The 15,190-nt window shown below is 36.9% G+C and overlaps 2 protein-coding genes across 3 annotated transcripts; both read right to left on the bottom strand.

Annotated features, from left to right (window-relative positions):
• Positions 1-1,816: 1,816 nt before the first annotated feature.
• Positions 1,817-6,111, bottom strand: NFS1 (nitrogen fixation S (NIFS)-like 1). 2 transcript variants are annotated; one of them, XM_085713029.1, is made up of 2 exons: positions 4,532-6,111; positions 1,817-2,223 (listed from the first exon to the last, which is right to left on the bottom strand). In XM_085713029.1, the coding sequence occupies exon 1, from the start codon at positions 5,900-5,902 to the stop codon at positions 4,538-4,540; it is 1,365 nt and encodes a 454-aa protein (XP_085569155.1). In that variant the 5' UTR covers positions 5,903-6,111; the 3' UTR covers positions 1,817-2,223; positions 4,532-4,537. The 2 variants fall into 2 exon arrangements, 1 of the variants encoding a protein (XP_085569155.1); XR_015011533.1 differs by lacking the exon at positions 1,817-2,223 and adding an exon at positions 4,244-4,391 and having other exon boundaries at positions 4,430-6,111.
• A 7,195-nt stretch (positions 6,112-13,306) lies between these two features.
• Positions 13,307-14,728, bottom strand: LOC146919606 (uncharacterized). Its single transcript, XM_085710597.1, has one exon. It carries the CDS (start codon positions 14,489-14,491, stop codon positions 13,535-13,537), a length of 957 nt encoding a protein of 318 aa, XP_085566723.1. The 5' UTR covers positions 14,492-14,728; the 3' UTR covers positions 13,307-13,534.
• Between the last annotated feature and the right edge of the window lie 462 nt (positions 14,729-15,190).

Here is a 15,190-nt window from a genome sequence, read left to right as displayed (position 1 = left end):
GTGCTGTAAATATCAGTAACATGTTTTTGAAGTTACCCCATCCCTGTGGCGTAAGTGTACTGCTATATCTGAACTACACAGCACTCATACTCTAGTTCCTATCTGATGTTGATGGCCTGAAGCTCCACTAAGTCATAATTTCATAAAGCAAATGGTTTGGTTTTATAACATGTTTTTGTGTGCATGGTTTTTACCCCAGCAATTAGCAACACTCTATTTCTTTTCTGGCATTAATCACATTCTGCAAAATTACATTTACACACTTGTGCCAGTGAATGGTGATCACCCAAATAATCCCTTTACCAAATACAGTGTTGGCTTTTATATTTCATTTACTTAAAAACGACAGCAACAACGTGATGGAACTACCACCCTAGTAAAGCTCGGAAAAGAGCCGAGTCCATTATTGTTCTAGATTGGGCAAAGGCCCATACGAGTTGGACCTCTATGCATCAGGTCCAACCGTGATGGAATCTTCTGGAGGGACATAGTGACCATGTGATTTCAATCAGACGCCAAGTTGCGTATTATAGTGAAATCCACATGTTTGATAATGTTCTCAATAGACTCTCCACTATATAAGAATTTCTTTCCTCTGCATACAAGGAAAGCGCTGTCAATTTACATCTCACTCGTTTCAATCTCTCGCTAGCATGAGCATCAAAGTGTTTGTAGGTAGTAGGTACACCACACACCACACCACCCCATCGGAGACTTCGAGTAGTCGCCTTCCACCGCCCTTTAACACTTCCCACACAAAATTTGGATTCAGCACGAATCAATTATGAATTTTATTGTAGACATTTGCAAAACAAAGCTGTCATCTCCAATAACACTGTAGCTTTTGTTGACAGATGTAACTTACTATCTCATGTTATTCTACTATTTATTTTATATAAAATCTTCGCTGCCTTTTTTTTTTATAGATCTTAGCAGAGTCTTGTTGGCCAAACCGTGATATTTCTTTGTATATGTCGTCGGTTTTCTACTGTGCCTAATACATTATTCCTTCTATTTCTTAGGTAGAAGTCTGCCCTAGATATCAAGCCCTGTTCACATCTTTTAATTTTATATGGTTTGAGTTCAGATTTTGGAACTAAACAGGATGTCATAATACTAAAAGCACTAAACTATATAAATGGCAATGCAACTCGATGAGATTGGGAGGTATTTCAACACTAAAAATTAGTACAGGAAAAGTCTAAACTCAATATCCATTAGACACTAACACTATTTAAAACCTTATCTTTCATAGCTAATCCCAAAACTGGCTCTAACTACAAATTTTCCATCTCCTGTAAGGTCTAACATGCTTTTAAATTCCTGCACTTCATTACATGAAAATGATGCATTTCAATTTCTATATACTAGAGTTGCTGCCCTAGACTGCCATCCATCAGCTCTTGGTATTGCTTTTGGTCTTCCACTCTTACACATAGAGGATATGCATTTAATCAGACGCATAGGCATGCATGCATGCCCATAAAAAAAATGATTAATGTTACAGTTTCTGATGCTGCGTTGGCATTTCCATGCAGAAAGCGCTCTGCACTTAAACAAGCTTCCTGGATTTAAATTGTTTTTTCCTTAGTCAAGGAATTCCAAAAGAAGAGAAATCTAAATAGTTTTTCCTATACTAACAATCCATTTGGCCGGCCATCACTGTTAGATTCACCTATGTAAGCATACAAAACATAAACATCTATTTGCCTTTCTCAATCTTGGCATTCCCATCAGCATATGGGGGAGATATGGTATAGTATACAAACACAGAATAATCATAACCATATTGACAATGTAAAGAGAGAACAAGAAATGAACAGTAATGCCAGACCACATTGATTTATCTTTCACCCTTCGCTTTCTTAATACAGAGTCTGTTCTTATTTGATTTCATTCATAATAAAAAATGCAAATATGTGTTCACAAGTTGCTGTAAGTTGCTTCATTCATTTAAAATACGGTAGACAGCTGCAGAGAACAATAAATTTTGGCCTCGGATTCACCATTACTATTTTTATCAAATCACTCAAGCTACTGCTTGCGCTATTTTTTTAATCCTCCTCAACAAACAAAAGAAGCTCAATGCTATTCTTGTACTTCAAGGTCTATCATCGATTGAAAGCTTCGTAGAAGAAGGGATAACATTCACTAAAATACCATATGTCCTACAACATCAATCCGAGTGAACGCATTCCCAATTAGCTTCCACGGTTGCCACAAATGTTGCGATATAGAATAAAGAGGAATTAAAGTAGTCAGTGCAGTCAGTTAGAGGATTATTCATATAAACAAGGGCAAAGCTAGTCATCTTTATACGAGGGGGCCAAATATAAAGAAATAAGATAAAATATATATTGAGTGTTGTCTTGATAATTTTTACTGTTAGTAAAGCTCTTTTTGTAGTTGTTTAAGATATCAAATGTGTCAAAATAAGATAAATACATCTATGAAACAGGTGAATATCTTATAACATTTTAATTTATACTAAATTTCGACAAATAAACTCATTTGTGGTATTTAAATATATATTATTGGGGTAGCTTTTTTTTTTGGAAACAGCATAAAAAAAAAATAAAAAAAATACTAACCTGTTCAAATAAAAAAATAATAATTGGGGTAGCTAAATCTACCCTATTCACACAACATAGCTTCTCCCCTGCATATATATATAGGAGGATACAAACATAGACGGAAAGCAAAGTAATGTAAACATCTAGTAATAGAGCCGTGACTATGTTGTAGAAGGGGAAATCCTTGGAGATAAGGGTAGGGCTGTGCATGGTTAATCAAACCACAGAAAGCAATCCACTTTTAGGTTCAGGTTTGTCATAGAAACGAACAGATATAGAAGAATAAAATAGGGAAATCCCTTTGATTACAGAATAATATCGCAGAACTTTGAGGATCTGCACCTCCCTAATGCCAAAATGGCCCCTTCCCAGTCAAATCCTCAGTGGAGTCCGTTTTATGACACTACCTTCGATTCCAATTTCATCAACTAAACTTTACCTTCTGCACCAACAGTTCTAGATCACCAGAACTGCATGTGTATCAGAATATCCCTCACTGGATCAGGATCTCTTAGAAGGCAAAACTGGTGTGACAGAAGGAGAGTTGCTGAGATTTACCTTCCGATTAATGTCGTTTGCGCAGGTTCCGGCATCTCAGTTATTGCCAGATGACAAGAATGACACTGGACTGTGATGTTGAATGAAACAGATAACGAAATCAAATAAAATACTGTTCATTTTCCGGCAAGTGCAGATTCCTTCTTAGAGCGAAATGACGAGAAAGGGGAACAAATTCGATGAAGTGCTGGCGCTGGTGGGAATGACATGATGGCAGCAGAGAGCATATTAGGTTTGGAGAGCCCACTAGGTTTTGCCATTTAGGTATTGGATTTTAATCTGGGTACCGGTTTTTTGTGGTTTTACATAAATGGGTCTGGGACAGTTTATATGCAAAACAATGTGGCCTTTTTAAGTATGCGCACTCGGTTTAGTAAAATGGTTCTGGTGGACCGGTTCTTTCCCCTTCTACAACATAGTCACTACTCTATTACTAAATGTTTACAGTCTGCTCCGAGGGTTTCCCTTCTACAGTTCTACAACGTAGTCAATTCTCTATTACTAAATATTTACCATACTGAATGCTTACCGTCTATCTTTGTATCCTTATTCATACAAGATATTCCTCTAACTAACTAACTAACTGCTCTAACGAATCTTAAAACTCTAAGTCTTTAATTCCCCTTTATTCTATATGATAACACACTCTCAATCAAACTTATGTCTGTCAATGTCCACCTATGGTTTATGACAGACAACAAATATTTTACCAAAGCTTTTACACTACCTCTCTTGCCGCGATCTTATCGACATTGATGTCACCATTTTTCACACAACAAAACAGAATATTAACACTTGCCTGAGATCAGTTTTCCTAGCGCTGTATGCTCTTCTATAAAGAAGAGAAGCAAGGTGATAATTTCAAAAAAATACACAACCTTCTCTAAAAATTCTAAAAGTACGTTGCAAACATTAGCACTGGCCAAAACCTCTAGAAACTGTACTTTCTCACAGACAGAAAACAACAGTCGCAATATATTGGAAATTTAAAAAACACAACATTTCATAGATATTAACTAAAGTGAGCTAAACAGCTGTGAGTTATAACTCACTGATTTGTTCACTTATTTTAGCTGACATGAATAACAATTGAACAGAATCAAAGGTTAAAATAAGGAGAAAACAAGAATACAATATATGTAATGGGAAATGCATCTTCCAAATTCAGCAAAGGCACACAGCAAACAAACTAAAACAAAACTTGACAATATGTTACAAACATGAGTTTTTATTCAGTTCTGTCGTCATAATCTAATATAGGCAGTAGTCAATAAAATGCATATAATAATACCATATAGTGATTAACTTATTATTACACACAACCATCTCTATGAGTATGCTTTATCCTAAATTACTATCAGTAATTTCAAAACAACTCAAAAAGGCTGCCAAAAACTGACCAATAATCAGTGTTGATCCCATTTGATATCCTTGATGTTGATACCTTCCTTCATCATTTCATAAAGTGGACTCATTTCCCTCAACTTCTCGACTTGTTGAACCGTTAGCTGAACCGCCCGGTCAATTTCCTCCTCAGTAGTGAACCTCCCAATGCCAAACCTAATCGAAGTATGAGCCATATCCTCTTCGACCCCCAATGCCCTCAAAACATAAGAAGGCTCTAAACTAGCACTAGTGCAAGCACTACCACTTGAAACAGCAACCTCCTTCAACCCCATAAGCAAACTCTCCCCTTCAACATACGCAAACGACAAATTAAGATTCCCAACATATCGCCTTTCCATACTCCCATTCACCACCACCCCATCCAGCTTATCCCTTATCCCATTAAGCAACCTCTGCTGCAACGCGGAAATCCTCTTCTCATCATACTCCATCTCCTTCATAGCAACCTCACAAGCAGCCCCCATTCCAACAACCAACGGAGTAGGCAAAGTTCCACTCCGAATCCCTCTCTCTTGTCCACCACCATTCATCTGCGGCTCAACACGAATCCTCGGCCTCCTCCTCATATACAACGCCCCCACCCCTTTCGGCCCATAAACCTTATGCCCACTCAAAGACATCAAACTCACATTCCACTTATCAACATCAACCGGAATCTTCCCTAAAGCTTGTGCAGCGTCAGTATGAAAAGCAACACCAAACTCCTTACAAATTTTCCCAATCTCCTCCATAGGTTGAACAACACCAATCTCATTATTCACAGCCATAACCGAAACAAGTCCCGTATCCGGCCTAATAGCACTCTTCAACTTCTCCAAATCAACCAATCCATCACTCTCAACAGGAAGATAAGTAACATCAAAACCCTCCTGCTGAAGATGTCTACAAGAATCAAGCACACACTTATGCTCAGTTTGTGTAGTTATCACATGCTTCTTCTTCTCCTTGTAAAAATGCAACACACCCTTAATCGAAATATTATTCGACTCAGTGGCCCCTGAAGTAAAAACAATTTCTTTCGGTGAAGCGTTTATGAGCGCCGCAACCTGCGACCGGGCGTGTTCGATGGCATCATCGGACTCCCAGCCGTAGAAATGGGTACGGGAGTGAGGGTTTCCATAGCGAGAGAGATAGAAAGGGAGCATAGCGTCGAGGACACGTGGATCAACCGGTGAGGTTGCTTGAACGTCGAGGTAAAGAGGTCTGCCGGAGATTTTGACACCTTTCATGGTGATTCCGGCGGTGGTTTCTTCATGGGGTTCTGTTAAGGCGGCTGCAGCGGCTGTGGAAAAAGGGTGGAGGCGGAGATGGGGTTTTTTGGTGAGGTGGTTACGGAGGAGGGAAGTGAAGAGTTTTGAGGTCATTGAGAAGGTTGAGTTTTCTTCGTTATCGATTTGGTAGAGAAAGTGTGAAATTATTTTAGTTTTTAGGTTATTGAGGTTTTTTGTTTGAAGAAGAATGAAGGAGAAAGGGTTTCCCAAGTTTGTGGGATTTTGATTTAATCACTTGTGTTGTGTTGTGTTGTGTTGTTATCGGTAGATGGAGATGAAATTGATGGATGATCTTTGGACGCGTCAACACACTCAAAACCGTGAGAGGCTAAATGCATTTTCTAACCTCATTTTTCTATCATTCTCAACCTAATTATTCCTGATTATTTTTAAATCTTCAAAATTTTCAAATTTTGTTATAGTCATAGAATGTGTACTTTTTTTTTTTTTAACAATAAAAAATGGAATATATATTAACAGAAACGGAGTCACCCCCTTGCCATAAGGCGTACCAAAAAAGCTCTCAAAGGTACAAAGTATCTTTCACAATGACATACAAAAAACCTGCAGTTAGCCGATACCTAAGCATGTCAAAGGGTTCGACCACCACTGCTGACACCTATAAACAAAAGTGGCATTATTAGCCCTCAACCACCAGTAGGAATGAAATTTAACTTTCTCCAAGAGTTCCATAGTGGAGCTACAATGGTTATTAAATAATCTATTGTTTCCTTCATTCCAAACTAGCCAAATACAAAGAAGCCAAAGTAACTGTAAAAAAGATCGACGTTCCTTCAGACCACCCAAGTAATATGAGAACTGAACAAAGTGTTCCGGAATACTTTGATGATCCACACCAGAAACGCCTATATAATATTAAACCTGCCGCCAAAGAGAACTAGAGATATCACAATGTAGAAACAAATGCTGAGCAGTTTCAACTTGATCACATCCCGCCAAGCAAGATGAATTGACGCCTGAAATGATGCCGCGGCCAAGAAGGTTGCCTTTTGTCGGCAACCTGTCACGAAGTAACCGCCACGCTAAAATGGAGACCTTCAACGGAACATGTGCATGCCATAACAGATTCTCGGATATATGAAACATAGGAGGATCCTGAGAGGTGAGCGCATGGTAAGCCGAGCGCACAGAATAACCCCCCGCAACATCGGGAAACCACTGCCAACGATCAGATACATTTACCTGCAAGAAAACTTTAGCAAGTAACATCCTACACTCCGCTAACAACTCTTCCTCCCACGCCCACAACCTTCTCCTCCACCGCCACGCAAGACCTCCCTCCCCCCAACCTAGAGAAAAAATAGTTGCAACCGAATGCAACTTATTCTCAGCTAGATCAAACAACCGACTAAAGCGCTGGCAAAGAGGCACCTCACCTAACCACCTGTCATACCAAAATAAAGTATCAACCCCGTCTCCCACCTTACGCGACACCATCTCCTAGAACCACCCCACACCATCACTAGCTACTCCATCCCTAATTCTAGCAACCTCTCTCCACCAATAAGAACCACTATGGCCCCCAACCGCCAACCTCCCTGCCTCCTCACCGTATCTAGCCTCCAACACCCTATACCAAAAACCACCTCTATGCACCAACATCCTCCAACACCATTTTCCTAATAGAGATAAATTAAACTCCTCCAACTGCCTAACTCCCAACCCTCCAAGCTCTTTTGTAAGACAAATTGTATCCCAATTAATCTAGTGAATTTTTCTATTATCCTCACTCCCTCCCAAAAAAAAAATTTAAAAAAAGATTCAATGGAAGAGATGGTACCTGATGGAGCTTTGAAGAAGGAAAGAGCATAGACAGGCAGAGAGGTCAAGACAGATTTTAGCAGAGTCAAGCGGCCGCCGAAAGAGAGAAAATGACTTTTCCAACCAAACAGTCTAGACTTTATGGTACGCAACACAGGATCCCAAAACGCTAACCGACGGGGATTACCTCCTATTGAAAGACCCAAATACAAAAACGACATGTGTCTCACTCTACAATTCAAAATGGAAGCAGCTTCTACCAACCAAGAATCAGAAATATTTACCCCAACCAGCAAACTTTTGTGAAAATTCACCTTCAAACCAGACATCTCCTCAAATAAAACCAAGACCGCCCTCAAAGCGCGAACATTAGCCCAACTCTTAACACCCAACAGTAGAGTGTCGTCAGCAAATTGAAGATGGGAAACAACCATAGAGTTATTCGATCTAACCCTATATCCCTCAAATAAATTTAGATTCACCATTGCAGACATCATGATGTTGAGGCCCTCAGCGGCCAAGAGAAACAAAAAAGGAGAGAGAGGATCCCCTTGACGAAGCCCCCTCCCCAAAGGGAACTCATCTGTGTCCTTTTAGATAAAAACTATACAAAAAACACATAAAAAAATACACCCAAATTTATAGTTTGTTTGGTTATACTTTTTAAGTTCTAACTACTAATATCGCGTCTCAATATCAATTTTACTGCAATTTTAAGAAGCTTTATATCCTAGCAACTTCATATGAAATGCACGCCTGCGTTCAAATTAATGTGGGAACAAACACACACTTAGTCCTTTTTTAAAGCCAAATTCATATTCATATGTTATTAAGTTTAGCGTTTGTATGAGATCAATCTTTTTAGTTTCAAATTGATCTTTGTATATCAATAATAATGTGTACAATGAGTTTCTTGAATTGAAGCACAATGAACGACAAAGCTCTTTGCATTCTCAAGACTCGATTTGAATCCAATACAATAATAATGTGTACTCTCTTAATTTTAGTATTATTTTAGTTTAATCTTTGCCTTTTAAAAAAATAAATTAAAAGGACAAAGATGTAATTACATTTTGAAAAAATAAAAGACTTTTAAATTGTGTGACTTGAGTTAACGATTTGAGTCTAACGAGCCGAACCGAGTCGAGTCGAGTTGTTTGTGAATCTTAAACGAGTCGAACTCGAGTTGAGTTTCGAACCGAACCAATTCTTATCGAGTCGAGTTCAGACGAGTTTGATTTGACTCGACTCATTTTCAACCCAACTTCAAAGAAAAACTAAAAGGATCATATTCAACATAAGTATCATTATCAATGGTAAATTTTATGAGAAATGAGATGTTAATTAGTGTTAGTGCATGCAAGACATTGTTTAGAATTAAAGGAGGGTGATCGTTATTTAATAAAGCATTTCTACAACTAGTAACTAGAATATTCTAACCACTATCCACAATAATATTACTGCTTCATATGATGTTAAAAAATGGTACATTATACTAAAGAAAATTGCTGTTCACACATTTAAGAAGGCTGGGACACACATGTAAAATACGTTTTTACCCCCTCGGCAGTTAACTGCCGAGGATTTCAAAAACCGGCTGCAGTTAACTGCCGAGGAAAACCTCGGCAGTTAACTACCGAGGAAAAGCAAATTTCATTCTTCCCAGGAGCAGCACCCCATCCAGAATTTTCATTTCCGGACCCACCATTGCTGGCAGTTGTGGCTCCCCAACCAGCTTCAGTTGTATTGCTTTCTTTGTTTGAGCTATTTCCACCCCAACTTTTACCACCAGTCGCTCCCCATCCACTCTCGCCACCAGAGGGAGTTTCATTCTTCCCATGAGAAGCACTCCATCCAGCTTTTTCATTTTCAGGTGCATCATTATTGGCAGCTGTGGAGGAAGGTTGGTGAAAGAGTCCATGTGTGAAAAAGCCTCATACACTGTTGAGACACTTAGATTCCAATTCTTCTCTTCTTCTTCAATTATTCTGGTCCTAATTTACCCAAGGTTTTGCAACGGTAGTTTGATCCACATAACAAATTTCAATTGCCTTTTTTTGTTTGATGAATTTGGGAACTACCCACAAAGAAAAAATATTAATTTTGATGGGAAAAGGAAATTTGGGTGAAGATAAAAAATTGTTTGATTGTTCAGGAACAAGAAGTGATTGGGAAAAGGAAATTTGGGTAAAGATAAAAAATTGTTCATGAACACAGTGATTGGGAAAAGAAATTTTGATGGGAAAAATTGTTTGGGTGAATACAGGAACACGAAGTGATTCCTCGGCACTTAAGTGCCGATGGTTTTTTTTTCCCTTTTCCCTCGGCAGTTAACTGCCGAAGTTTTCAATTTTCCTCGGTAGTTAACTGCCGAAGTTTTCCTCGGTAGTTAACTGCAGCCGGTTTCATAATTCGGCAGTTAACTGCCGAGAGGGTAAAAACGTATTTTACATGTGTGTCCCAGCCTTCTCAAATGTGTGAGTAGCAATTTTCTATACTAAACCCCACCATTGTTACATACCTTTAAGTTTGTTGGGTACCGATACTTTCTAGGCAAAATTCATCAAACTTTTAAATTTCTTTTAATTTTTTTCAATAAACAAAATTAGTCCATCGTAATTTTTTGACAAAAATAAACGATATTCATTATTTAAATTGATAGATAATCCACCGAAATTGACACGGAAGGAATTAAATGAGATGAGTCTCTTTAAAAATAAATATATTTATACTACATATAAAGAAAACTATCTCTTTCAGCACTTTTGGGCTGAATTTTTCTTTCTAAAAATGTCATCAATTTTCAATACAAATAACACATGTAACAATCAGATAAGAATAAATTTAAATATTAAAAAAAATGTAACAAACACGATATGAATATATATATATATATATATATATATATATATATATATATATATATGTTTTTTTTCTCTATCATTTAAAAAGTGTAACAAACTAAATGAGTATATTTATACTTAATTTTTTATTATTTCAATTGTACCTTTAAACAACTTTTTCTATAATAAAGATTGTTGTTGGTATTATTGAAATTAATCATGTTTAATTTGGTTTATTATAACTAAAAAGCAACAAACATTTATATTTTTAGTTTTAATCAAAATCAAAATTTCATTAAAAAAAAACATAGTTCATAATTTTCAAATTTTAGCGTAGTAAAAAGAGCAGAAAGACGGGCACGTGAGTGCCTGTCTTTTCGCTAGTACTATATGTAAAGAAAACAACCCAATTCAGCTCTTTTGGGCTAGCTTTTTCTTTCCAAAAAAGCCCTCAATTTTCAATACAAATAACTAATAGATAAGAATGAATTTAAATATTAAAATAAAAGTGTAACAAACACATCCAATTTTTTCCTTTATCATTTAAAAAGTATAACAAACTAGATGAGTGTATACAGAGCCGTCCCTGTAAAATAGGAGGCTCGGCTCTCTTTTTAAAATAGGCCCCTAGTAAAATAAAACGTAATTTTTTTGTGTAGCTAAATTTCATTAAAAAAATCAGAATCAGAAGAACTTCTAAACATGAAAGGAATTAAAAAACAATTAAATGAAAGAGGTGAAATTTATCTAACGGTGTCGTTTGGATTTGTCACTCCTCTGTTGTGGGAAAGGGTAAAACGAATGGTTTATGCGAAGAAAAAAATGATTGTTGTGATTCTTTCAATGAAATAGCTTTTCAAATTGTCTGATTAAGTGATTATACAAATTAGGGGTAGTTTGATAGGATCAGAGTTATGTACAAAAAGGAGAACTAGAGTCTAAAAAAAACTCAAACGTGTACCGAAAAAAGAAAATGACATAACACATATTTTTTTTTTATTTAAGTGGGGGGTGGGTATTAGAATTAAATTTTTATTTGAGGCCCGTAGTATTTGGAGGCCCGGCCTGGTTGAGCACCTTGCACTCCCCCAAGGCCGGGCCTGAATGTATATATACTTACTTTTATATTATCCCAATTATACCCTTACACAACAACTTTTTCTATAATAAATATTGTTGTTGGTGTCATTAAAAAATATATAAGAATTTAGATTATATTTTTTTTGTTATATTCTTGTCAAAAAAATTGTTATATTGTTGGTTTCATTGAAATAGATAATCATGGTTAATTGATTTGTTATAATTTGAAAGCAAAAAACATTTATATTTTTACTTTTAATCAAAATTAAAATTTCATAAAAAAAACATCGTTCATAGTTTTCAAACGTTAGCGCAATAAAAAGAGCGGAAAGACGGGCACGTGAATGCCCGTCTTTTTGCTAGTTAGTATAAAAATATGACATGACATTAAATGATTTTTTTAAAGAAGAAATTCATTACATTTCATTAGCTAAAATAAGTCAAATACATTTTTTTTTTAACAAGCAAAAATGGTACTATATATTAACACTGACAAGCAGTCTCCTCAGCACAAGGTGTGCCAAGAAGACCACTAAAAATTTACTATGTCAAAGCCTGAATACAAATACAAATTAGTCGATGCCTAAGCACAAAAGCGGGTTCGACCACCACATATGGGTACCAAAAACAAAGCTAGCTTTTTATTGGCTTTAAGCCACCATAAAGAATAGGACTTAACCTTTTCCAATAATTGAAGCATAGTATTTTCTTTCTGCTTAAATAACCTGCCGCTACGCTCATTCCACACAATCCAAACACACAGTAACCAAATAAGTTGAAGAAAAGACCGCCGCAATTTCAGACCACCTGTACAAAAAATAAATTGTTGAAAGTGGTCTGTAATCGTATGAGAATCCGCACCATCAAAACTGATCTACGACGCACTAGCTTCCAAAGAGTGTTGAACATGCTGGCAAAGTATCTTTAGTTGGCAACCTGTACGTAACAACCGCAACGCAAAAACTAAGACATTCAACGGAACCTGTTTGTGTCAAATTAAATTTGAGTCTGGACACACGGGTGAGTTCTCCTGAGTAGTGAGCATATCATAAACACCACGAACTCAGTATCCCCTATAGGATCCGGGAGCCACTGCAAACCATCTGAAGAGGTAGACTGCAAAGAAACATCGAATAATAATAACCTATACACTCCTCTAGCATCTCCTCATCCTACACCCACAATCTCCGCCTCCACTTCCAAGCTTCCCCTCCTTCCCCCCACTCAAGCATAAACATATCTCTAATCGTAATGGATTTATTAACTTAATCAAACAGACGGCGAAAACGCACACTAAACGGAACACCACCAACCTAACAATCATGCCAAAACAAGGTATCTGCCCCATCCCCCACCTTTCTCACGACCATCTCCTCAAACCGCCCACCCTCTCTGCCTCCCCACCTTCCCTAATCTTCACTATCTCCCTCCACCACAAAGAACAACTTCGACCCCCATCCTCCAACTTTCCATCCTCCGCATTATAACGAGCCAACAACACCCTATATCAAATACTACCTCTATCGACTAGCAACTTCCAATACCATATATAATATGACATTAAATAATTTGATGAGAGGTATAATACCCAACCAAATTATATGGATATCATTGCATGCTTACTTAAATTAATTTGGCCAATCAACCTTTCAAAAGAAAAATTTTGGCCAATCAAATATAACAGCGTTCCATATTCAATACAAAAAACACCTATTAAATACAAAAGATATTTACCATTCTATTCTAATAATAAAATACTCTAAAAATCCAAGAACAAATTGAACTCTACCACTTAATTAAAATATAATAAATAATCAATCAATTAATTCTATGAATGGAGGCCATTAAAATAAAATACAAAATCTGTGTTGCCATGCCAAACAACAATCCCATTTTCCCCACAATTGTATTCTACCACCAGTACTAGTTTATTTAATCGACAAAATTACTAGTAGTAGTTTATATTCTATTCTAAATTAAATAGAAAATATTAACAAAAATGTATGGTCAAGGGTACCCCTTAGTTGAGTGTGAAAGTCTGCTTATTCTTCTCAAATTCCAAATCCAACCACGAATTTCCTACATCAACCCCAAGCGAGTACACTATATCTTCCCTGCTCCATCCCGCACGCAATAACTCCAACCCCAAAACACTCACGTGCTTCTCATGCTTCTTTTCCGCTTCTTCATCTTCATTCATCATCATCATATCTTGTATCTCTTCCTCTTTCCACCCACCTTCCCTCAACCTCCGCAGCACCCCATCCATACAACTCCCTACCACCCCTCTCCGATCATCCCACCACCATTTCCCCCCTCTCTCCCCTCTCCCATCCGCCACCTCCGTCCATACCTCAATCCTCCTCGCCTCCCTCGCCGCCCATACCGGATCATCCACCTCTTCAACCCCATCCAAAAACCCTCCATCCCTAAAAAACCCTACAATATCATAACTCACCAGTCTCACATCACCACTATGATCAACGTAAAATACCGGATTCCCAGCAACAAACGGACTCATAGGTATATAACAATGCCGAAAGATCGGAACTAACCGCGGCGCAGAGTCCAAAATCCTCTGTGCCACGGATAGCCGATCTTTCGGGATTGGACCCCATGAAGGATGCCAGAAACTATTATTTTTTACGCGTCGGAGAATGGATGAGACTGGAATGTTGAGAAGGATTTGAAGCTGTTGATGAGATGATGAACGCCAATTGGGAAAACCTGGAGAGACTGGAAGACCTTGTTGGAGAATAGCATGAAGGTCAGGTGGGAATTTGAGGTTGAATTTTGATTCGAGATGTTGAAATTCTGATTCGGTGAGTCCTTGTTCGATTATAATGTTGGAGGATTTAAGGTTTTGTATGAGATTGTTTGCATAGGTTGTGAATGAGAAACATATTCTTCGTTTGTTGGGTCTAGGTGGTGGTTTTGTTTTTTCATTGTTGTTTGTGATGAAGGTGGTGGTGGTCATGGTTTGTGAAATTGAGTGAGGATGAGAATGGTTGAAGATGTGATGAGATCAGTGATTGTGTTGTTAACTTTACGTAGTCATCACATCACTATTGTTTGTGTGTTGTGTTGCGTACTTATAATTAAGATTTAGATTTTGAGAGAGAGAGAGAGAGTGTGTGTGTGTTTGACTTTGAATAGGATTGTTATCTTTTTGTTTTGGAAAAAACAAAACTATTAGACGGTTTTGTTTATTGGAAAATGGGCACTTGGTTTTTTTATTTTTGGTAAAATTATACTTTAACTAAATCTATAACATAAAAACACATGATTTTTTGACTGAACTTTTCATTATTTAAGTTATGCTTTTACATAAATTTACTTTTAAAAATGCTATATTATTGACGTGATTATTGGTAAAAAAATAAATATAATTTGTTGTTATTATTATTTGCAAAAACAAATTTCTTATTATTATTATTATTAATATTAATATTTTTGAAACAATTTGTTATTATTAATAAGTCACAAACATACCCACACATAATTTGAATAAAAATCAAAATTTCATAAAAATAATGCTTATAATTTACACATGATAGAGTAGTAAAAAAGCAAAGTGTCCGTCTAGACGCTAGTTTTAAATAACAATTTATTTTCCTTCAAAAAAAACTATTTATTTATTTATCTTTATTTCACGTTAGTTTCGTCATTTTGATTA

The sequence above is a fragment of the Medicago sativa genome, chromosome 5, assembly GCF_051527215.1.
Source record: "Medicago sativa cultivar Bolivia chromosome 5, Bolivia_mono, whole genome shotgun sequence".
Taxonomy (NCBI): domain Eukaryota; kingdom Viridiplantae; phylum Streptophyta; class Magnoliopsida; order Fabales; family Fabaceae; genus Medicago; species Medicago sativa.
This window is presented reverse-complemented; position numbering and strand designations above follow the sequence as displayed.

Bases quoted from the DNA above. Each gene is read 5' to 3' on its own strand.
- NFS1 (XM_085713029.1), bottom strand. From the start codon at position 5,902: ATGACCTCAAAACTCTTCACTTCCCTCCTCCGTAACCACCTCACCAAA.
- LOC146919606 (XM_085710597.1), bottom strand. From the start codon at position 14,491: ATGACCACCACCACCTTCATCACAAACAACAATGAAAAAACAAAACCA.